The sequence below is a fragment of the Thermobia domestica genome, chromosome 6 (genome assembly GCF_964235325.1).
Source record: "Thermobia domestica chromosome 6, izTheDome1.hap1.1, whole genome shotgun sequence".
Taxonomy (NCBI): Eukaryota; Metazoa; Arthropoda; class Insecta; order Zygentoma; family Lepismatidae; genus Thermobia; species Thermobia domestica.
In genome coordinates this window covers 170,477,436-170,503,264 of record NC_137459.1, presented here as the reverse complement: position 1 = coordinate 170,503,264, position 25,829 = coordinate 170,477,436, and the positions used below count along the sequence as shown (strand labels likewise).

Below are 25,829 nucleotides of genomic sequence, written 5' to 3'. Positions count from 1 at the left end.
TGCTTGAGCAACATGTAGACGTTAAGCAAATTCACACCCGTAAGAGAGGCGAGCTACAACCGACATCATTACGTTTGGTATCCCAGACTTACCTGCCTATTTTACTGTAGCTATCATTACTTAAAGATGAGACCATATATTCCTCTCCCTTTGCGCTGTTTTAAATTTCAGCATTTTGGCCACTCGTCTATGCGATGTAATGCCTCTGACATCTGTGGCAATTGTTCCGACGAAGTACATGGTCCAACACAAGTACGGCCCCGCCTAAGTATGCCAATTGTAAAACAGCACGTCTGGCTTAGTCTCGTGACTCTGACATTGAAGGGCGAAAAAGTAATCGGTGAACTTATGATTACTGAAAAGATTTCCACCGCTGAGGCCAAGCAGTGCATCAAACCGATGCATACTTTTGCCTCCACTTTTTTACTTGCTGTGACATCTCATTCGCATGGAACACAGACTGTTGATGCAACCACTCAGGTATGTGATCTTCCTGTTGCACCAGCAATGAACATTGCACAGCAGTCAAAAATATATATTGAAACCCAAATCACTGCTACTTTCTAAGAAATTTCTGGGGATCCTGCTCAACGATCCTTGAGCGAACAGTTCTTAGATTACACCAACTTCCACGTCGAAACGGCCTGAGAAGTCTACTACTACATGATCCAAGTCCATATCCGGCCGTGCAGTTGAGCGATCTGTTAAGTCTCAGTCTGTTGCTCCTACCACCTCTATTGTGAAACAAAAATCTGCACGTCAACAGCCTTTGAGCCCGCCGTATAAGAAAAAAAAAAAAATATTCATCACTTAGTCCCACACAGTGATACTTCTATAACGGAAGGCATGGTGGACGACAATATTAATAATTTCCTTCTTTTTAAAGGTAAGAGGAAAAAGAAGAAACATAGTAAACCTTCAGTTGTTCTTAATCCTAACCCATAATAGCACTTCTACAATGCAATATGTATGACTACTCCACCCACGTCAAAGAATTTAAACACATTCCAACTGTCATTCAGCCTGTAGTTTTCTATCTCGAAGATACACACTTTACTGCTACTCGCTTTTCTATTGCTTTTAGTTATACTTACCGCATAACAAGGATGGCGATGGTCGTGCATCTGGTAGAGTAGCAGTTAGAATACAGGACAAATATCTCTCCGCTTCCGTCCAGCTGAATAGTAATTTTCAGGTTCCAGCTTTTCGAGTTTTATTTAGGCAACCGATCACTTTCTGCAACATCTACATCACGTCCTGAAGCTTTTACATCGGTTGATGTAGCTAACATATATTATCAACTCTCACCTCCAATTATTCTGGTGGAAAACTTCAACTATTATCATGAATTGTGGGGTTCCCTTCGTACCGAGCCTCGAAGTTGAGAATTTGCAACTTTTCTCGACACTTCACACCTTACAGGATAGCAGCCCAAATCATTTTACCACTGCCATAGGAACGTATTCACATTTGGATTTTTCTGTCTGCAGCCCACGACTTGCAGCTCATCTTCAGTGTCTACCATAATTAATATGGCAGTGATCAATTTTCGATCATTCCCACTGGGCTACCTGATTTACAATTTACTCGTTTGCCTCGTTACTAACTCCGCCGTGCAGACTGGAGGCAGTTTTCTGGCAGCTTTGGCTTTATACCAGACCTCAGTTTTTTGTAGACCAACACCTTGAGGCCTTTCACACAAGTGTGGAAGCTGCTGCCAATGCCTCGATTCTATCGTCAGATGAGGCTCCTCGGGAATGTACTCTTCCTTGGCGGTCGGAAGAAATACATCAAAATGCTCTTGCACGACACCGAGCACCTCGTCGCCTTAATCGTGCTCCTGCTGCTGACAGTTTGGCACAGTTTCGTTGCCTTCGTTCTGAAGCACGCTACTTAATTAAACAAGGGAAACGACGTAGCTGGCACAAGTATGCCTCCAGTTTAACTGCAGATAATTCAGTGAGTGCTGTGTGGTCCAAAATTTGTCGTCTCTACTGCTATTCCACTTCCGTCAACGTTTGTGCGCTACTTGTGCAGAGCAGAATGTAGATCCTTATATTTGACATAACCAAATAATGAAAATTGCAACTTGCCTTTTACTGCTGCTGGACTTACCACTGCCCTCACTTGCACTACAAATATTGCGTCCGGACCAGACTTGTGCTGTGCGTTGCCATCTTGCTGCCGCTGGAAAAAAAAAAAAAAAAAAAAAAAAAAAAAGTACACTTCTACAATCGTTTCTGAATTAAAGAATCCTTTCCTACTGCCTATCGTGAAACATATATTCTCTCTATCCTGAAGCCTGGGAAATCGGTCATGTCCAGCTTCAATTATAGACCAGTCACCTTAACCAGTTGCTTATGCAAACTATTGGAGAAAATGATCAATGCACGCTTAGTGTATTTGGAAACTAAGTCTCTATTTTCCAATCTCCAGTGTGGTTTCCGGAACTTTCGTTCCACTATTGATCGTTTTGTTCATCTTGAGAGTGCAATCTAGCATGCTTTTCGCCATTTCCAACATTGATAGCAATCTCCTTTGATTTTCTGAAGGCTTATGACACAACTTGGCGTTATAGAACTTTATGTCAGCTACTTCTTTGGGGAGTACGAGGTTGCATATGCTTCTTTCTACACCAGTTATTTGGAGGTCGATACTTTCGACTCCAATTAGCTTCCACACCCTCCAACCACTTCTTGTAAGAAAATGGCGTTCCACAAGGCAGTGTCTTAAGTGTGACTCTTTACTGTGGCGGTAAATGGTGCTATGACATACCAGTTCCCATTCATGGAATGTTGTATGTCGACGACCTGGGGGTATTTATTGCCACTGTTGTGGTCTCCGTGTTGCTGTTAGAGAATTACAGCTTACTCTGAACAGGCTTCTCCGTTGGTCGGGCTTACGTAACTGCGCATATCATCCAGATCTTCATCTGGACCAACGTTCTTGTCTCTTGTGTACAACATCCGATCTCCGACTGTCATGGGCAGTCCATCTACGAGAGCTAAAATATTGTCGTCTAAGTGCTGAATCTTCTGAAAATGTTGTTGCATATTTCTTGCGGTGCTGACCGTTTGCTTTTCTATGAGATACCATACCCTAAGTCGTTCGAAGTTGGACTATGGATGCATTGTTTATGAATCCACCATACTTAACCACGTTAAGCCAGCTAAACACTGTCCATCAACTTGACATACGTTTAGTGAATGAATGATAGAATCCGTACAAGTCCTGTTCCCAGTTTGTAAGTTCAAGCGCACAGGCAATCTTTAACTCAGCGCCGTCATCGGTTGATGGTCTACTATTTTGCTTAGTCAATGCCTCACTATCTTTCATCTTTTGCACTGAAAGCTGAAGAGCGCTGTCAGCGTTATCAGGGGAACCCAACACTACCAGGCCTTTCGGAGTTCGTGCTTTGGAAGTTTTGAATGACCTTATCGTCAAAGTTCCCCGTTTATTTTTTTATTTATTTTTTTTTTAACCTATACTAAACACAGCAACACACTGAGCAAGGATGTGAGATAAAAATATATAAAAACACACAGTCACGTAACAGTTTCAGCACACTGTGTCTTCATTAGAGTTCCACTCCTGACTACTTGGGAGTTGGTCACCTGTTATATACCTTTCGGAGATCAACTCCCAAAGAAGGTATATAAGAGGTGACCATTCCCAAGTAACCAGAAGAAGTGGAAGCCTGATGAACACACAGTTAATGTGTTGAAACTGTTGCGTTGCTTAATGTGTTACTATGTTTAATTTGACAATATGGAAACAAGGCCTGATAGAATAGTCACAACAAGCCAAGCACTAACCTTCACGAATTTCAGCAAAGAGTTTCGCTCCCTTTTCCAGCAATTTCAAGACTAGACTCTCTCTTTTTGCCGATTGTTCCAAAGATGTTTTTTTTTTCTCTCTTGCATTTTTTTTTTTTCAGCTGCACGTATTTATGGTTTTAAATTACACACCTTTTCTTCAGTAGTCACTGCTGGGCTGATTGCAATTTAACAAACTTTACGTCTCTGGACGTCATATACGCTGGACCGTGATCTGTTGTGACTCAAAGTGCTTTGAATAGCCTAGTTGATGTGCAAGGTAAACATTATTTCGTCCAGCATATCCTCCTGTCATGTCGTGAATTATTAGCACAGGGATGTGACATAAAACTCTTCTAGATTCCAAGCTATGTTGCAGGGTTGGCAAAAACCATGGTTTTTATTAAAAAAACCAAAAAAACCGGTTTTTTGGTTTAAACCAGGTTTTTTTGGTTTAAACTAGGTTTTTATGGTTTAAATAATTTGCTCTATATATTCATATCATATATGGACAGAAATAAGTTTGTTTCGCTTTGATGTTATTATGCAACAACCGGGTTATGCTGGAAGGGATCACATAAGCTTAAAGCGGAAAAACCGCTTCTCGAGTTACATCCGAGAGAAATTGTCCTCCATTTGAACTCGGAACCAGGACTAATTGGCCACAAATTCGATACGTCTGCCGACTCACTCACGAAGGAATCCTGATAGATAAAAAAAAAAAAAAAAAAAAAAAAAAAACGTTGTACTGATCTTTACATGCTTCTTAATATAACTGTCAAGAATCATTTCAGAAGGACAAAAGATAAACAGTTGCACAAGTGAAACCATTACACAGAATTACATATGAACAATTTCAAAGTACTACGGAGTACAGAAGAACTAATTTAGTTCAAGTTAGTTAACAACGACTTTTATTGGTCCAAATTAAAGAAATACACCGACTTAATCTGCATATCAATAAGAAAAATGAATAAAGATACGAATTATTTGAGTCCACTTTGACTCACACTCATTTATACATAAATAGATACCAAAGATACTTATTTCACTAAATGCCTCTCGTGGAATCTGTATGACCCCTCCACACATACACACACACAAAAAGTATGGCATTTTCGATGTATTTTAACAATAGTAAACATTGAAACGAAACAATATTTAGAATTTTTCTTCGATTGCAATTACATAACAATAATAACAACTACAAAAAATCACAAAATAAACATTTATAAACTTATATAAAAAAGTTGCTTTTGTGTGTATAATCTTTTTGAGTAATGAATGGGGAATTTAGGTCTGAATATAATACGAATAATATACGGGAGTGAAACGTGATAACCCACAAATGTGTGTTCATCAAGATTTTACAAACATTTACACTTTTACGAACATTTTTTTGTTTTTTGGTTTAAACCATGGTTTAAACCACCTTGGTTTAAACCAGCCAACCCTGCTATGTTGGCATTGCTGGTAGTGAAGAGGAAGTTGGTGCAGCGAAAGTAGCTGCCCATGAAGGTGGTGAATTCCGTCTCCCCATACCCAGCACGGATCTGCGTTCACTATTCACTGCTTCAGCGCTGAGGGCTCGAATTTGACCAGACTGTTAGAAATAATGTACATGTACTCAGACCTACACTTGGTGTCTGGGCCATCAGCTCAACATCTGTACGGGACATTCACACTTAACACGTGGATTTCTACTTCGCTGCAAAGACCCCCATGGTTTGTGTAGCCTGTGGAGTTGGACAAAATATTCAGTATCTGCTTGTGGATTGTTATCATCATGCTCAACTTCGAGTTAACTTTGTTCTACCAGTTGACTCACCAACACTGATCAGAGATGACCACCTAACGATATCTCAAGTTATTCTGTTTCTTCATCTCCTCCATATCCTACTCGAATTGATGATTATATTCAACTCATTTCTCACTGGTTCCTATGTATTTGTCCCTTATCTCATGTTAATAACAGCTTTTCTCGTTTGCAGTTCAATTGCCAATTCCGACATGTATTTTACCTTCACTTTTCTTTCATCTTTCATTGTAGTTTCTTCACCCTTGCCGCGTAGACCCAGCAGAAAAAGATTAATATTCCACTGTGTTACTAATTTTACCCTAATACTTTCGTCACTTTGCGTATTTCTTGTCATGTATTACGCACCTAATCCCAATCCCTTACCACCAACAACAGTCAAGCACTGCAACATATCCTTAGTGTTACCACGTTAGATATATATGTTACGTGTGACAAACTACAGGTATTCCCGTAATTTTGATAACCATGTAACTTTAACATAAAGAATTACTAAAAATACAAATGCTTGTTTTCTAAACTCACTCGCGTATGTATAAAGATTAATGAAAATCAATGTAACATAAAATAATTTCTCAGTATTAATGTTCTTCATAACAAAAGTACTCAAATTATTAGAAAATAAATAAACACAATAAAAGTCACAATGCTTTTCTACAATTTTGAATTTCCTTGGACCAACAAGTTTAGAAAGAACTTCTCTTTTCTTGCTTCACATCTAGCATTTCCAATGGACAGCTCTTCTTAGCAGGCAACGCCACACTAGTAGCAGGACTTCCTTGGTCTGTTGATTATAGTTTTCATAGTGACTTTTATCTTGCTTACCAATTAGCTTAACAATGTTTTCAGCTCGTTGGAAGTTTTATTTTAACGGTCCCAGAATTTTCTTCCATCAGAATCCAAACTGCCGGTGATATTTTTAATGTGTTAGTGATTATAGTCAGTACTGCTTTCATATTTCCTTCGGATGACTGAAAGTAGTATGCAAAAGTACTGATAATCCACATTGAGCACAATTGGAAATATAGCCCCAGAGGGGAAACTCAGTAGCTCTGGGTGGGTTCACCTCGGGTCACAACCTAAAATCATCACTGATTATAGTTATTTTAATAGTATTAGTATCGATCAACTATTTATAGATTCACATGAATAGTGAACCCTAATCTGGATATCTTAGCAACTTCAATGGAATTCCAAAACATCAGTAAGGATCTGCTCACTTCCATAAGCGCCAGTCCCATGGGTGTTGGGGGACCCGAGGTCCCCCCAATGTAAACGATGTGGGGAAAGAGCGTCACAAATGATTTTGCTTAGAAGAATCGAATGTAGTATTTCGTTTCTCTCGTAAACTTTACTCTGAGTTGTGAACTTCATTTTAAAGTATCATTATCATAGTTAACCATTGTCAGTCCACTACTGGATGAAGATCTCCGTAACTCTTCTCCATAACCATCTATCTTGGACAATTCTTTTCCACGTTATTCCATAGTGCTTCTTGATTTCTTCACACCGCTTTGCATGAGGATATTCATTTTTTGTCTCTTGGTATCCAGTCAAGAATTACTTTTGTCCGTTGATAATCATTTATTCTTGCTATATGTCCATCCTACTGCCACTTCGGTGCCTTTATTTTCATGGTAATACCCATAATCTCTGTCATCTCCCTGATTCATGTGATTCCTTTCCAATTTTTGCGGATCGTTCCTAAGATACAACTCTTCATGCTTCATTATGAGGTCTGTAGACAGTGAATGTCGGATTTTGCTACTGTCTACGTCTCTGATTCATATCTAAACAGGCAGAATACATTCATTGAAAATTTTATTTAGACATATTGGCATTTGGCATTTGGCTTTTCAATATAAAGTTGTTCCTGCCGAATGTACTCCAGCTTAATTTAATACGTTAGTTAATTTCTTCTTCATTGTTCCCATCCATTGGTATAGTCTGTCCCACACAGACGTAGGTATTTACTTTTTCTAGTTCGCATTTTCAACTTCAATAATTGACTTCCTTATGAAGTTGTTGAATATCACTTCTTTTTCCCATATTTATTTTCAACCCGATTTGCGAACAGATGTCACTAGCAAAATGAAGATAAATCAGGTATTCCTTATTCATTCCTGTATTCTTGCAGTTGAGAGATCTAAACACATACTCGAGTACGTTTGTAAACAGTTTGGCGAAAAATGGTATCACCCAACTGTACGGCCTTCTTTATTCTTACCGCTTTCGTACATCCAAACATCTTGCATGAGGAATATAATAGCTGCTTTAAAAACTTTGTACTGGGTTGTTCATAGAGATGTATAAACTTTGTGTGAGTCTTCGACACCACTTGATTTAAGAGCGTTAATAACTGCCAATGTCTTTACCGAATCGAAAGCTTTCGCATAGTCGATGATTGGACATATAAGAGTGATTCATATTCGTTTGACCTTCCTATTAGTTCTCTCACTACTTGAATATGATCTACTGTGACATGGATCTCTTAGTTGGGCGAGGTCTAAGTGTTTTTTCTAATCTGAGAGTCAAATTTTCCTAAACACTCCGTAAATTGCAGAGAATAGTTTAATAAGTCTGTAACAGCGTAATCTCTTTTATGTCCTTTCTTGTGCAGCAGTATAATCCTGCCACTTTTCCACTTCTCGGGAGCTTGACCGCTTCATAGACATTTAGGATAAAGCTACGCTAAGACTTTTTCCACTGCTTTGCCAGCTTTCTTTAGTGTAATTCCATCATCATCTTGTATCTTCCCTCTTCCCATCATCATCTTGTATCAACAAAATATTCATACACAGTCTGTATAGGTATACGACTACTTCTTGTAGTAGGGAGGATCTCTGCTACCTCTTCATCTTGGCTTTCTTTCAGTTCTTGGGGAATTCACACACTGCTTTTACGGCTATTTTCACAACATTAAGATACCTTTGTTGCCAGAAATTAGTAATTCGCGGGCCTATAGACCCATATTCAAATTTTCAACAGCTACTGAGCTTACGAAAAGATAATATGCATGAACTAGGGAAGTGGATGAAACATTCAGCCTTCAGGTAGCTTTCACATGAAATTCAGAACAAAATCATTGATGTATTACGGAAATCTGTTTTACACTCTGTAGTAGCAGATATTAAAAGTTACGAATATTTTTCTATTCTACAGTATGCGGCAAAGCAAACAGTACTGAAATTCGCGTACGGATGGCGTGCAAATGCAATGTGGTATGAGCTGTGAGCGTCACATGTGTGCTTAGTTGTGTGTGGACTAGCGTAGTGTGGAATTGGCGGGAAAACAATTTTACTCAAAACACAAAAGAAGGTGTTTATTTCCATTCATACGGTGTGAAGTAGCATCTCACTACAGGGGATGAGCGCGCACGTCTGCTATACTGCTCTGGAGCTATGGACTTATAAAGATGAAGATTTCATCAGCAACACATGGTTAAGTGATGAAAGCTATGTGTATCTTCATTACTTCATCAATCGACTGTTAATTATTTATCCATTTTTGCATGAATTGTGCGATTTTTGCCGCACCAAAAATCTGTCGTTACAACAACAATGGAGGCAGTAAGACGGAGCTGCTGGCCACACTGCAAATGAGTCATTTGTCCTACTCACGAGAGATTGGACGTAGCTTGATTTCCCGTGAAGCGGATTTTCCATATCCCTCCCACTCCCTGACCTCACGGCTTCAGATGCCTACATATGGGGTATGCTGAAAGAAGCAATTTTCTGGACAGATAACCTCCTACCACTATAACGGAGTTAAGAGAGAAAATTTAGTGTTTTTGTCGTCGTCGTCGTCGTTCCAGCAACCCGCGTTCACTACTAACATGTTCGTCGATCTACAGGACCGTTATGAAGAATGTGTGGTTAACATTTCGAACACATGATATACAGGCGCGATTCTTCTTAAATTTACAATATGTATTGAGTAACATGTAGTTTACACCCATTTGACAACATTTCTTATGTTTTATTATGATGTACAACAAACAAATAAATAAATGTCAACCACGTGATTTCAGTATTTTTTGTTCTGCCGCATACTGTAGTTGAGGAAACTTGTGACACATATCCGTGAATAATTGATATTCTGTAATCAATCTGATATATTTTTGATCTACAAAGGGGGAAGGGAGATTAAGCAGCTTAGCAATGCTCCACATACACCAAACTGTTCATCATAACTTAGACCTAAGACATGTCGGTAACGAGTTTATAAAACCAAAGTATGTACAGCAACTTTGCTTTATTTTGAAATCATGTTCACATGTTTTTGTCGTGTATTTCACTTTATATCTTAGTGCGTGTGCTCTGTGTTATTATTATTATTATTATTATTATTAACATAATAATAATAATAATAATAATAATAAAATTTAAAAATTAACATTGTATTAAGAAGAGAAAAGTAAAACTGTTTTCCTGCGATTTGAGTTAACATTTATGTGAATAACTAAAGCTGATAGATTGGCCTCTTAATGTAAATATATACTTTTCAATAAAAAAAAAAAAAAAAAAAAAATATTATCCAAACAAATGAACAGACAAAGGACGGCCCTTCCAAAGTAACGGACGTGACATTCACACGGCTATTTAATGCAACCCCAGAGTTAAAAGTGGTACATACAAACTTAGAAAGCCTTCATTCAACAGATAATAATGCACTCTTTATAGAGTTGTATTAGTATATTTATTAAAATATAGCTACATACATATATAGGCATTGGAACAGTGGTAACGGACGTGTCTCGCACGCAGGCAAGAGTGCTACATATGTTTACAAAGTGCTACCTCTCTGCGATTCTGGTGCATTTGTGATAGTCGTTTTTATCCTATGGATTGCTTAAAGTATTAACAAACTTAATCAATTATCATATCTGTATCATAATTAAATGATTGAGATTAATCAGATTTTGTGTTTCATCGGGTAACGGACGTGACAAATACAATTTTATCATGTCCAACTCTTCAGTTAACACATGAATGTAACATTGAACAATAAATTTAGTAAGTTTACTGACAGTAGATTCCTTCCTGTTTTATTCTAGCAAAATTTATTTAAACTTAGTACGAAAGTCAAAGTCTTTTATGTACAAAAAAAAACTAAAAAAAAAAAAAACGAGAATGTTCAACATATCTGTCAATAATACTGAGTGTTTGTTAAATATTTCAAACACTATAACAGTATAATTTGCAATATTACGAAAAGAATGTCACGAGAAATTGCAAATGAAAAACAAACATCAATCATCATCGCTACTATAAACCTCAGAGTACCTTCTACGCTGATGTCTTGCAAGATGCTTGAAATCAACTTCATCTTCAAATCCCTGTACCTTTATCAACTTAGAAAGAACAGTTCCACCACAGATCAACAGAGTTTCACTAACAAAAATGTGTTTGCCACATTGTTGAAAGTGGTAGTAACGAAGCAAGCCAGGAATTGTTAACACTGAATTCCAACGTGCATCCAAAAGTACCTTTTTTTCTTTCAATGCCCTTTTTGGTACGTAAAAGAGAGATATCTTCGTACAAATTTCCTCAGCTGCGTGATAATACTCGAAACCAGGATTAACACTTACAGATTTAGCTAAAATTCTTCTCCAAACCAGGTTTTTCAAAGCTCTCCCGACACTATCTACAGCCCCTTTACAGTGCGAAGCTGCAAAGGTATTCCATTCAACATTAACACTTAAGTCCTCTTCAAATTAACATTAGTTGGACAAAATATATTTGTTTTTGAATTGTGATACAGCATTATCCGAGAAAATCATTAAAGAGGTCACCTCTGGAAACTCTAATCTAATGAAATTTCCAATTACTTTTAGAAAAGTCCAGACACTATAATTTGAATGAGTCATGTCGTCACTTATGGTGGCTAATGATTTTACGTCAGATCCGTACCATATGCAGCAAGGAAGTATTGTCACTTGTAGTTGCTTCCAATGTGCACTTTGTATCTGGTCCTGACCTATTAACACAGCATTTTCTGAAAAGTCAATTTGAATTACCACCTCAGTTTTTCCACTTCTTTCTTTGGACGCTCCAAAATATTCGTATTGTTTTTTTATGTAACAATGAGTTTTGAACTTTGGCAAGTCAACATTATTTCTGCAATGGCTTGATTTATCTGTACCTAATTTTCGGTAACTTGCATATAACCTGCAACGTTTTTCCACTTTTTTATTTTAACTTTTTTGTCCAAGTTACTATCTTCAGGCACCAGATTTTTAACATCATATTCACAATTTTTACATTAATTGTACAGTATCTCTTTTCAGATATCCTTCCCATTTTTCTGGATTACTTTTCTTTCTTTCCCTCGATTTTCCCATCAGGATCCGTTTTGGTATACTCATTGTTTGTAAAGATGCAAATAAACTGTAATTAGCGTAGATAAAACTCTGTTTTTCAAGCAGGTAGCTTTAAAAACGTGTCATGTCCGTTACCCTTAAAATACCAAATTAAAGCAATTTGCAGGCTTCTAAATTTCTGCAAAGGAAACTCCACGAAAACTAACTTTGGATTTGAAATTGAAAATTTTCTCTGATCCTCTGTTAAAAATTTATGTAAACGTTTCAAGTATCTTGGTAGCGGACGTGACATCAAAATCTCTAAGTTTCAAGTTAGCACAGAAATCACTGCAACTTAAATTCTGCAATAAAATAATATTCAATCACAATTCGAATAATGTTCACACATTTATAGATGCAGTACGTAACATAACTGCTAATTTTAACGTTATGACAACTTACGAAAGCTGCTCTGCAAGTGCCGACTCAGCACCAGTACTCAAACTTCTATTTCAGTCGCTTGTAAAACCACTATTTCATGTTATGACAGATTTCTTTGCTGAATCAATAAAATTTACGCATTTTTCTGTACAACCAAAGAAATAATTTCATTTGTAAATAGTTTACAATTTTTGACTGATTGGTTTCAAATTTTCTGGAATGGCCGAAGACATAAAGGAAACTTTTTCTAAATGATTTCCATGTTACATTTCACTTACATGAGCCATATCATAGCTGCTTAAAAACTATAATACAAATACATAGTTGGGGCAAGTGGCTCAGTGGTAGAGCGCTTACTCCTGCTGCGTGGAATCCTTGGGCCGATCCCCGGCCAAGTAAATTTGTGGTGCAAAACATCGTGTCCGTGGTTTTCTCAGGGTACTCCCGTTCTCTCCCACAGTCTCATTCCACGAATTCTTCCATCATTCACTTGCCTTAATCATCCGTCTCTTTTAGCGTAAAGGGCATAGTCGTGGGATGTTAAACTGAAAGATTTCATTTTTTTTTTTTTTTTTACAAAGACGTGATTTTTATCTTTCAAAAGGGAGGGAAAGAGTCGTTCGTTCATTTATTTCATTGATCAGAACCTTCGAACCTGCATTTTGAAACTACAGAGCCTACACTTTGAAGCTTCCAATGCATAAGCAAGAATTGGACTTCCATATGAAGATTCCTTTTACTTTTTTTTTTTCTTTCTTTTATTTCTAATAAACCACAACACAGTTCAACACTGTATATTCTCCAGCAACAAAATATTCATACACAAAACAGTTACTCAGGCCCTTTATGACCTTTCACCTTCAACATTGAGTGAACTAAACTAACCCACATACATATGATTAGTATTACATCACAATAGAATTAAATACAAATCAGTTCCTGTAAATATGCCGAAATATTGATACTTGCTAGTCTAGTAGCGTAGGAAACGATAATAATAAATTCCGATACTTCGCACTTTCTTCAATAGGTTCTGCCATAAGGATTTCAGAATTATTGCTTTCGTTAAGACTATCGCACTATTACTGTACCACTTGATCCTCAAAACAAATACACATGTAGGAACAACTTGAAAATTTGCCTTTCCCCTTTTTTAAACGTAATTCAAATACACTGATCACATTGTAAAAAGAGAAAAGATTTGATTTTGAAGTTTCTTTCGAAATAAATCCCTTCTCTCCTCGAAAGCATATTTAAATTCCAAACTATCATTTGCACTATCAAACACTTGTCAAATATAAGGCATATTTTCCTATTACATCTATCACTTGCCTGCACTTACCGAACTACTTGAACTGACGCATCAAGTCGTGCCATAACACCTTTACGTTTTTGCCACTAGATGGTAGGCAGACTGTTAGAAAGAATCGGCAAGTAAAAGCACCAACTATCGACTAGCAAGTAAATCAATTATCGAGATATTCACTGTAAGCCGTTACAATGATTACAAATAATTATATGTATCACCATGCAAATCAGAACATGCTAATCAAATTTCAATTTTACAACATGCAAATCAGGATTCTCGCATTTTTTCTTCAAATACAAATACCTATAAGCATCGTTTGATTAGGGAAAGTGTTCTACTTGATCTTTCCACAGGACTGTTTTATAACTCACAGTGTCTCGAAAAAGTCTTTTATTTTCCTCAGCCAACAAGATGATATTTTTGCATAGGTGTTCCATCATTTCCATTTCCTTCAGTTGTAATAGTTCGCTAGAGTAGTCCAAATGCATTAGTGGAATTAAAATAGTACTCAGGTCAAAACCAAGACATTCCTGCAGGAAATACAAAAGAAAATATTTTGTCACAATAAATGCAAAATATATATTCACAAATCCGAACATTATTTAGAAAATAGCAATACACTATTTACATTAGATTCTATTAAAAGTCAATGGTTTCGAAAAGAATTTGCACGAGTTTTAGTATATTGAACATGACATTACTCCAAATTGAAAATAAGCGCTTACTCAACACTTCCAGTATGTGATGGTGTAGGAGGATACTATTTCTTTATGAACATGATGTGATGCTTTAATTTTTTTGTTGGATCGTAAACCGATTCCAACCAAACGGTGTCCTTTTTTGTTAGAAAGTTCAAAATCTTGAATGGCTCTGAGTACTGCATTGTGAATTTAGGATTAAACTTCTTATCCAAGGAGGCTTTTAAGAATCTTGATAAGGACTAAATCCCCTACAGGAAAAGTGCGAGAAACACACCTTTTGTCATAAATCCTTTCTTTCTTAACCACGCCTTTTCAAAGTTTGCTGTGATAAATTCGTCTTTATTAGTACAGGATTCTTTTATTTCTAAATCAACTAGCCAAATCACATCTAAAGGATTAAACATTTTTCTACATAAAAGAATCACTTGGAGTTTTCCCTTTCAGAATTAATGGTAACATTTATCGTATACTATACTTGGCGAATAGAATCAACCCACTTAGTCTAATTTTCAATTATATGGGACCTCAGTATGAGACGAATCACCTTACTTTGTCTTTTAAACAAATTTGAACTAGAATAGCTGCATGTTTTAACATTCTGTATCTCTCTCCTAAACAGAAAGCTTTTAAACCTGCTGGACATAAAATAAGCTTCATGCTCTTGTTATAATCTTATTTGGATATCCATACAAAAGATCGAGGTTTTCAAATAAGACGTGCACTCGAATTCCTCAAGGGTTCTGCAACAAACCGACTAACAGTGTCAGTTATAGCCAGTATGTACTGTTCGGCATTGGGCCTAGGGTTTCAATAAAATAGGTATGCCACACAAGGATAATGCTCTTCATACACATATGTATATCTATCGTTCGTCTTCTGGCAGACAATACATTCTCTTTTCCTAATGTCATGTAGCGTAAAATAATCTTTCCAAAGGTTCGTAAAGTTCCACAACCCCCCCCCCCCCCCAACACACACACACGATGTCATCATAAAACTTAATAACTATTCTACTCATAGATTTAGATACTACAACTCGTAACCCTGTCACTGTCTTGAGTTCTAAGATATTAATTATTTACAAGACCTTTTTCTCTAACTTATTTATGATCTCCTTTACGTATTTATTTTCGTAAACAAAGGTTGTTTCCAAAAGTTAACATAGGAAAAATATACTTCCTTTCCCTCAGATTCATCAATTTCCGCTATATTTCCAACGGAGATAAAGTTTATACTGATAGCACACGTGATAATCATCAAAATGATAACTGCGTGATATTAAGTGAACAGTATCAAATTGATACTAATTCCCTCAATAAGATAACCACATTATCTTTGGTTTTTAGGGTTTATTAGGATCCAAGTTTAGCTCGTGTTGTACGGTATATAGTGGATTTTCTAAACACACATCAAATTTTAATAAGACAAATCAATTAGTTCTGGTCTTAGGTTTTAAAATATTTTTTGACCATTCACTTTCTGATATTTCCTTGAAGCAAAAATAAACTAGTCGTGATTTTCTATTCTCGTGATATTAAGAAAATTATGCTATAACTTTCACAGCTCTTATCCACATGGACAATAAAGGGTTTTCGAAAATCGGTCATCTTGAAAACAATATGATCAATGATGACTTCCTTAACTTTTGTTAACTCATCCTCATTTTACCTCATTTAAAAGGAAGTTTATTTGATCTTAATTTATAAAGGGGTGCCGAGAGTTTTCAATACCCTGGAATAAACTTCAAATAGTAGGAAGGAAAGCCTATCGTTCTTGCCGGTGAGCGCCTGTTCTTAGCCCCAAGCAAGCTATTGATAATTTCTACTCAGGATCAATCATCATTATTTCCTCCGTGAAATTCATATCCGAGGTACGAATTTTTAGACAATTGAGTCTTTCTGATTGAGATCTTAATTTTTCTGATTTATTTAATCGTTGAAATATATTTTCGAGAAAAGAGCTCATTAGGTCTCAATATCATCGGTGTGAATATAGATATCGACAAAAGGTCTAAATTGCCCCCGGTTAAGTCTTTAAAGATCTGATTCAGTACTTGTAATAAATGCAAAAGTAGACTGACCAAGAACCTATCGGGAGAGATTTGAAAGAAAGTAATCTAGTTATGATGGCAAATAAAGTATATTTCCTTGATGATTCAATTTTACTTGATAACCATCTTGAGCGTCCAATTTACTAAACACTCTAGTTTGCTAAACACTTTGACTCCCTTTGTTGGGTATGAAAGCTTCTACATTCGGGGTGGGATACCCTGAAGACATAACCTTTTTATTTATTTGGGAATAGTTTACTACAAGAAGTTTCGCCTTATCGCTATTCTGGACTAAAAAGCAGGGCGGGACATATAGGGAACTTTCAACTTCCTCAACAACCCTTTTCTCTAGTAGATTATCTACAAAGGCCTACAATTTTTTTAAGTTGATGTTTTAGTAATGTTTAAGATTGCAGCACTGATAGACTAGTCATTTAATTGGATCTTAAATATTCTGTATATGTAATACACCCTAACTTAATACATATTAATTGTGGTATTGTGGATACCGAGAAACAATATCATTAACATATCCAAAAACTTCTGTTAAAAAAAAAAAAAAAAAAAAAAAAAAAAAAAAAAAAAAAAAAAAAACAGACTTACCTTTTCTTCCCTGCCAAGACTCATCCGAAAGGATAAATATGTTCGGTATCACTGTCATATGCCATGAAATTGAAGGAACTCTTTTACTCGCTTCCCCATTGGATCCATCCTCGGAACATGCTGTAGTAATTTGTCACGATGAGCCGCCACTGCTCTCCCCTTCTGGCTTGGACGCTCTCCCATATCGGTTCAACATTTCCATCAGTAGAAAATACAGGATTATGATTCCCACAGCCAGTTGAGCAAATCGACACAAGTCCTTCCTGGACAACCCTGTAATGCGATACTGGAATTCAGTAGTTGTATGTAGGAAAAAAGTATGTATGAAACCAGATTCTATCTTTGATCTTATTCCTCTGTTGCAACCAGTAGTTATAGAAGTACTACTTCAAGTTTGAATTTGCATAGTTCGGAAGCCTACCTTAGTTTCACACTGTAAAATGAATGGCCTCGAGAATAATGGTGTAAACTGAGTTGTACTAAGTTGAGAATGTTTTTGTAATTAGCTATTATTACAGTATATATAACAACATAAATATGTAATGATTTGAAGGTTTAGAAATAAGTCATAAGTCTGTATAAAATAATAAGTAACACTATAATGTGGTATTTCGTTTCCATTCAGTAACCAATTATATCACGCTTTTTTTCCCTTCTTGTAAAATATCTTAATGTCGTCTAAACCAGCGTTTCTCAAAATGTGTTCCCCGCAACCCCCGGATTCCGTCAGTCCCTGATAGTGTACAGTCTAACACTACACTCAAAAATTTATTAACGGAACATTTGATCTCAATAGAAATTGACCTTACGGTCCAAAAATTAATAGAGTGAAAAGGAGTGAACAATGATTGTCCATATTCCAAGACAAAAGTGAAAGTAATATATAAAGTTTCCGTCTGTCAATATAGATGATTCAGAACTAAAACGTAAAGGATTATGCAAAGGGGAATAATTACCGTTTGTTTCTAAATGTAGAAGAGGTCAACAAGATACGAATATATTTTAATTTCAATTAATTGGAGGAGTACGAGTCTCAAGAAGTGCTTTTTTAAGTAGTCCGGCATTTACTGCAGTAAAGTAAGTGAATTTTCTTCGAATGACTGTAATTGTCTTCGGAAGCAGTTTTCGTTTGAATTTCACTACTCTCATTTCTGACCTCAGTCTCATCAAACATGGATCGATGGCTCAAAACAAGTTTGTCAAAACAAAGAACGTTCAAGTGTGCATCTACATCGTTGACTGTATTGTACAAGGAGGAAACGGAAACCCATGCACTTGATTTATATTGCACCCACCGATCGTCTGAAAATGTGGAGAAGCCAACATCTAAAATACTACATGAACCTTTAAGTAAAATACGTAAGTATGATGAAAGTTACTTGGCATTGGGTTTCATGGATACTAAAAATCGTTCTCAGTGCATAATATGTAATAGAATTGTGCTTAATACTTCCATGGCACCTTCAAAATTACGTCGTTATTTTGGGACAAACCCATCCGAATTTTACGATAAGAAACTAGATTACTTTTAGAGAAAACAACTTACATTATTAAATTCACAAAATGTGTAGACATCTTATAGTATAAATGGGAAAACAAGACAGGCGTTTTTAATTGTAGGCTACAGAGTGACTGAGGCAGATAACACCCACACTACTTGAAAAATTGATATAATCTTGCGCAATTGACATGGTTCGCTGCATGATTAATGAAAAGGTCGTCAGTACCACTTTCAAATGACAGTGGCTCGTCGTATTGAAGATTTGGCAAACTGCGGTAGGAAATAATTAAATCGTCGGCTCACGACGTCTCCATTTGGACTACAAATAGATGAGTCAACTGATGTAGCAGATATTTATCTGTTACCCTTACGGAGGTGCGTTCGAAGAAGATATGCTATTATGTAAGCCACGGAAAGATAGCGAAACCGGATCTGAAATTTTCAAAATTTTGTGATGAATACTCGGAAGAGAGTCATGTATCATGAAACTGCGTTGATGTTTGTATGAATGGTGCGAAGGCAGTGGTAGCTGGTGCCATATAGCGCATAGGAGCAGGTGCGAAAAATTGCAAAAGCAGTTATTGAATTTTGCACCATTAAGCACTGGCCACATTAAAAATGCCAGATTTTCTCTAAAACGTCCTTCATGAAGCAGATAGAATCATAAACTTTGCCAAGTGCAAACACTTAATTCAAGACTTTTCAAAATCTTTTGTGAGGACATGGAACATTTAACAAATCTCTGCTTTTCACACAAAAGTGAGATGGCTTTTTCGCGGTAAAACTATAAATAGATTCTTCGAACTGAGGGCTGAGGTGAGCGATTCCTTCATGGATCAGCACTTCAAGTTGAACGAACCTTTGGACAGCCAACAGTAGCAGCTTTTTTAATGAATCCAAAAAAGTTCTGGGTCAGAATTATAGCCCGCTGTTCCTGGAGGAGAACGCGGAAACTTTCCAAAATCTTGGTGAAATCAATGAAGAAATCATTAAGCATTTGGAGGATTTTCACCACAGTATAGGGCAGTACTTTTCAGAAGAAGAGGGTGAATACTATCGTCAACACTTCTGAAAACTCCATTTGGCATCAAAGAGAAGCCTTTTTTTCACCTACGAAGGAACAGGAGCATTATAATAGAATTGACGTCCTATTCACTTCTGCAGTTTCAGTTTATAAAGCTAACTTTGATGGACTTTTTACAATTTGAGAATATAATACCCATGGTTATCAAAGAAAGCTGTAGAATTGCTGCTTCCTTGTGTAAGTACTTACTTATGTAAGACTGGATTTCTTTTCCGTGTGCTTCTATCGAAACTAAATTCCGAAACAAAGTGGATTCGGAGGCAAATACGAGACTAGAACATTCCACCATAAAGCCTGTTATTAAAGAGATCTACAGAGGTAAAAATATAGTATTTTATGCCATTGATATGTTATAAGCAGTGTTTAGGAACGATTCTATTTTTGTAGCGTACTATATGACATTACGAAACAACGAAAATGCAAGTATATATAATTTCATTTAGATTTATTAATAATATGTAATTTAATATTAGTTTATAAAGATATACAACTAACGTTTTGCTGAGTTCAACGGACTTATTTTAATTGAATAGGGTTTCACGGAAAGAAAAGTTTGAGAAACGCTGGCCTAAACCATCTGTTCTAGCTATTCATTTCAAATGACTAAAGCCTCTATGTTTAACGTAGGCTTTCTCTTTGCAGATTTTACCCACTAGTCCTGCTGCTACTCTTTGCCTGCTATACTTCGTCACTTATGAAGATATTCGACTAATTCAATTCAAGTGTAAATTTTACAGAAGGACTAAATACTAAAGAAAGTAATTAGAAATTTCAATGCATGCAGCGTGACAAAAGGAAAAACTGTTTGACAATGGCTTCTCAGATTAACGAAGAAATATACTTTAGTTTAATTTACTCAAATCGCTTTGAAAGAAGTGCGTATCAATAAATAATCAAAATGGAAGAAATGGAGAGCTTGAACAGGACTCAAAAACAACAGAGTGCCTTCAGTAAAAGAGGTGTGTATTATATGCATTCAAAACATTTAAATGTACTGTTGTGTTGCCTTACATGTGAATTGTTGTAGGTACATCTGAACTTGACTTAAAAAATAAAAATAAAGAGAAAGAGAACAGGGAGTTGTGGAACTGTGATGGGTGATTTTGTGCTCTATCAAGCTGTTCAGGCCTATTCTCCCGTTTCTGCTGGAGAAGTTGCCTTAGAAGTGAATGATATTTTAGAAGTTTCTCGTCAAGGAACCAACGAGAATGAAGAGCAAGCTGCATTAGCACCTCAAGGGTGGTTGCACGGTACTAATAGGTGTACTGGTGATAAAGGATTTTTTCCAAGTAAGTAGTCTCAGTTTTTCTAAGTATGATAGCTTGTATAGTTGTCAATCATTCTGGATAGCAATATCAAGTAGAAGCATCATAAAGCAGCTGTACCTTTTATCAATATTTATAATTATTGTATGATGACCAATGTTTTGATCCATTCTAGCTTCCCTAGTCATTTTCTGGGTATGCATTTTGTCTATGTGCTACTACGAAAAGACTTCTTTTATTTTCAAGAAAGTTTGTGGTGGACAACAACGTGTCCGTGGGTTTTCTCGGGGCACTCCCATTTCCTCCCACATTATCATTCCAACAATTCTTCTATTATCATTCAATTGCTTTAATCACCGTCTCCCTTACCCTAAAGGATATAATAGCGGGACGTTAAACTGAAAAAATTCATTTTCATTTCATAAAAGACTTCTGAGTTTTAACCGCGTTTAGCAGTTGATAAGTACAGTATTAGGTTGTTGTAATTTCTGTGTTCATTCCCTGGCTGATATAAAATGTTATTTCCTTTTCACTTTTTTTTTTCAGCGTACTCAACCAAAGTATTCTTCACTGTTCTCCCTTATTGTATCCGTTGCTCGAATTCCCCACCTCTATAGCACTATTAGCAAAGAAATAGTTGTCAAATGCCACATGTGAACTCGCTGATCTGGATAGAAACGTGCCTCATACTGAAAATCAATAGATGCTCCTAACCCTGCACTTATGCTGGTGATTTCAGAATTTCTCCTCTGATAAGGCTCAAACTGGATGCAATCTCAAGTGATGTGCATCATCATTCTTGAACCCGAATCTAATCGGCTTACTTTTCAATCTGTAATTCTTGAAGATAAGTTTATATGGAACATACGAAAGAAAGGTAACATTTCAAAAGTTGTTAATTATACATTGGAACTGATGATAATAGTTCGTTTCTTTTTTATGCCAGGTCTTTGACAATACTGAGAATCCAATTATGTTCAAAGTAGGCCTTCGTAATTAACAAGCAATGTAATATAATTAAAAATAATTTGTTGCTTTCATTTGAAACAAAACTAATCACTACCATTTACTAAACACGAAAACTTGTGTAATTGAAACACAGTATTCCTAACGCCCTACATGTACGACATTCAACTTTCAATGTTTGTACTGAGGGACCGAAAATATTTTGTGAAAACAAATATGCTGTAATATGAATTTTTGGTATTTGGATAAGCACTTCTACGAATAAAATAAAATAATGAAACTGCTAATTGACAGGTTTTCTGAATGATAAACAAGCATACTTACCTCCTTTAAGATGTGTTCGAAATTCTGTCTCAGATGTTTGATTTCTAGTTGTAATCTGTGCTCCCATTCGGCATGAATTTGGGACAATACATTGGGCTGGATACTGACAACAGCTCCATCATCTTGAATGCATATATAAGCACCTTCAGGTCACTCCAGAGAGAGAGAGAGAGAGAGAGAGAGAGAGAGAGAGAGAGGGGGGGGGGGGGGGCAGGCAGGCAGGCAGGCGTTGGGTCTGGCGACCTTGGATGCCACTCGACAGGTTCTCTGCGTCCATTTCATTGCCCGGAAATTTCTGATCTAGATGCGTTTTGACATTTAGTTGCCATCTGAATTTGGAAATCATTCTTCACAGAAACTGGAGTTGATGTGTTCTCTGGGTACTTCTCTATGGTAGCTCTGCTTCGTTTGGGTGGCCCGGTAGGTCTTCGTCATGCTGTGGAAGCACATAAAAAAGAAAAAAATATATATATAAAAATTAACGTGTATTCGTCGTAATAGCGATATCCCTCAGTCCATGCGTTACTCATGTTTTGTCGCATAAAGTGCAAAAGGGCGACTTGCATTTAATAAAAATTAATTCATGATCGTAACGAATAATTAAAATAACCATCGTCAGAAACAAGTAAAGTCTAGGGTAATTACTTAATATACTAACATACATAAACATATATATCTAATTCTAGAGGATCTGCTTAATCTTCAGGTTCAATCAGATATAAAATCATTACAACAGCAATTCTCTCTTAATACCATTTTATTCAATAAAACTGAGTATCTATTACAGATGATTCCATAATGATTATTCGAAAGGTACTAAACTGGGTACTCTTATCTCTAAATTTTCTAAAATAACCTTTTTTCGTGTATATTTTATCTAAAGTTCTCTAAATATAGGGTTCCATGGAAGAGAGGAAGATTAGCTCTCATTAAGGGTACCCCCTTACCTGAGTAAAAGATTTTAACTCACTAAATTCAAATCCTGGCTTAAACTTACTCACTGTCTCCTTTATATTGAAAGAATCACTTTTAAAGGAAATCAATCTAAGCATTAAACAGGATAGGTTAGTTCAGGATAAAGATTTCGTCTTATATAGCGAGGATCTTTATATAAATCCAATAGGTGAGGTAAAAAACGAACCAATTCTCTCTTATATAGGAGATAGATTCAAAAGCAACCAAGCTATCCCTAGTCTCGTAAATAAGATTGCTCCAAGCTATCCCTATATCTTACGAGTGCAATATCCATGTAAGCACGAAAAAAAAAAAAAAAAAAAAAACACGACTTAAACATTCATCCATTTTTCTGAGTAAAGGGAAAATATATACAAGGATGAGGAAAGGAGTTCATGTAAGAGTGAGAGAAAAGAAAAATGCGAAAAGCAACATTAATAAAGCTAAGGGGAGACAATTCCTCTCGTAAAGCAGTGTCTTAACAACCGTTACTAAAAAGCAGTGTATCTAACTATGAGACTAGCAATTTTAGAGGCAGAAGTTTTTTTGTTTTTTTTTTTATTTAGTTTAGTTTAAGTAAGATAATTAACTATAAATATAAATATAAGATAAAGTTAACACACATAACAAGTAATAATATGATACTTAACATCTAGACAATGTAAATATATGAAGTAACATTTAGATAACTAAACCTTTAAATAATTAACCCAGACCTGTCTTTTCTCCCATAATATATACAATAGCCTATTTACACTTCCTGATTTACCTAAGCACTATGTTTAATTAATTAATTATTCACAATACATATATATCACAGATTGCATTACACGAAGTCTCTTGCAGCTGATATTCTACCACCGATGGCTTGCATTCTTTCGTATTAGCATCGCCACCAGACGTACCCTACCGGTTCGTAGGCAGCGTTTTTTTTTCTCAGGCTTTCTTTTCTTTTTTCTATTGTGATTGAATGAAAATGACTGGTATCAGCAGCCTCCACCCAGCCCATGATGATGTAACATCGTAACCTTGCTGGGCTGTAAATAGCTGTGCTTTTGAAAAGCAGAATATACTCGAATAATCACAATGAGGCTGCAGGCTCTTGTGAAATTTATTTTGAGCCCCAGTATCACCTGAAGCATCCATACACCTAGCCTCATTGCCGCTTCGATCGGCGGCTACTTATTGGTTATTCACAGCTAACCTTCAAATCTAGAGGCTGTTCCACTAGCCGCCACTAAGGAACCCCCTAAGCTAGGCTCCCTTGCAGTGGATTCTGCTGGGGTGTGGTTGTTACTATTTCTTCCGTTTTGTTATCATATTTATTGTAATAAAATGTCCCAAATTTCACTCAATCTCAAACATTCATCTCTATTCAAGGTGCTGTCAATTTTGTTTCTATTTCTTCTCGTAACATTTTACGTGCATGAGTGGATTGCATATAACTAATGTATTTTCAAACAAAATTTTGTTTTTTGTCTTAGTGCATGTTGGGCTAATGGTGACTTTTCTGGTTGGTTTAACCGTTTATATTTCATGCACTGCTTACATTTTCTCATAATTGTATGTCCTGTTTGTTGAATGTACGTATGTTAGGACGCATTCACATGGTATTGAATAAATACCTGGATGTCCAATCGTTTTTATTCCTTCACGATTAGAAAAGCAACCAGACCGGGTCTCCCACGCCAAAGGCGCGTACGGTAACCGCTTAGCCACGAAGGAGCTCTTAAAGAGTTTACGAGCTACACGGGATTACCGGTACTACAGCTCGCTTTATAATGTGACCCAAGGTGTACTCAGCCCCAACAGTCGCCCACAGCTGCTTTACCAGTGAGAAAGAGCATCAGAACCGTCATTGGAAATGAACACGCCAACGGTCACAATAGATAGCTTAGGCCTCAGTCACCGACGAGAAGGAATTTTACAAAGACAAGCTTTCAGGAAACCAACATGGGATAGTGATCGTTTACGTTCAGAGCAACCTTCATAGGTAAAATCCAAAGAGAGCTGTATTCTGCTCGGTCAAAGTCCCGGCCTTGATCAATGGGGCCTCACCCCTGATGGGTTGCCGGTCCAGTTGTACTATTTATGTGTCTGGTAACGAAATTACCAAGGGCCCCTCATCCTTCCCCTGATGGAATACCAAAATGAGGCGAGGTTTGAAATAGCTATATGCATATTCAAGAGGTTCGATGGATAACCGATAGTTAAGTGGATGCACTACTAATCTTCCGCGGCGACGGAAGGTGCCCTGCCGATTAGATAGGGGTATACACCTCTCACTACGTGGAAGTGTGTATAGAACATTTGACTATATCTTATTCTGGCCATCTCAACAACCCTTTCGTTCCGGAATGGAGGCGTCATGAGGCGGCCATCACAAGGTAGAATCTTAAACAAGCAAATTAGTCTCTAATTTTACTGTCAAAATGTGTAAGATTACTTGAAATTTACGGTGAGGTTTTGACTTAATTTTGGACACGTAATTAAAGGCCAACGTTTTCGTATTTTTGTTACTATACCTGCAAAGATAAGTCAAGTATACACCAAATACTTCATTTTATGTATTTTCCAGTCAGTACCCTTCAGTTTGATGCAAAAGGTATGTCTCCATCTCTATTCTGTAAGAAGTTATACCTTTTAAAAATGTACATGACAAATTCTAATGGCACTACTGTACTGATGACGTTATTATA

At 36.6% G+C, this 25,829-nt stretch overlaps 1 protein-coding gene and 1 long non-coding RNA gene across 10 annotated transcripts in view; one reads left to right on the top strand and one right to left on the bottom strand.

Moving 5' to 3' along the window:
• The window catches only part of Pi3K21B (phosphatidylinositol 3-kinase regulatory subunit alpha), a 730,269-nt gene that overhangs the window by 49,686 nt on the left and 654,754 nt on the right, over window positions 1-25,829 (top strand). For 7 of the 8 annotated variants that reach the window (XM_081762370.1, XM_081762373.1, XM_081762367.1 and 4 more), the window contains exon 3: window positions 20,264-20,910. In XM_081762370.1, the coding sequence (XP_081618496.1) occupies window positions 20,715-20,910 (196 nt within the window). In that variant the 5' untranslated portion in view covers window positions 20,264-20,714. The remainder of the gene's footprint in view (window positions 1-20,263; window positions 20,911-25,829) is intronic. The other variant, XM_081762374.1, reaches the window with a different exon arrangement.
• Window positions 9,733-25,829, bottom strand: part of LOC145688323 (uncharacterized) — a 48,616-nt gene continuing 32,519 nt past the window's right edge. The window contains exons 2-4 of one of the 2 annotated variants that reach the window (XR_014131872.1): window positions 22,177-22,612; window positions 17,037-17,309; window positions 9,733-14,212 (exon numbers count right to left, since the gene is read on the bottom strand). This is a non-coding gene — a long non-coding RNA (uncharacterized LOC145688323). Of the gene's footprint in view, window positions 14,213-16,605; window positions 17,310-22,176; window positions 22,613-25,829 lie in introns of those variants that run through there. The other variant, XR_014131873.1, reaches the window with a different exon arrangement.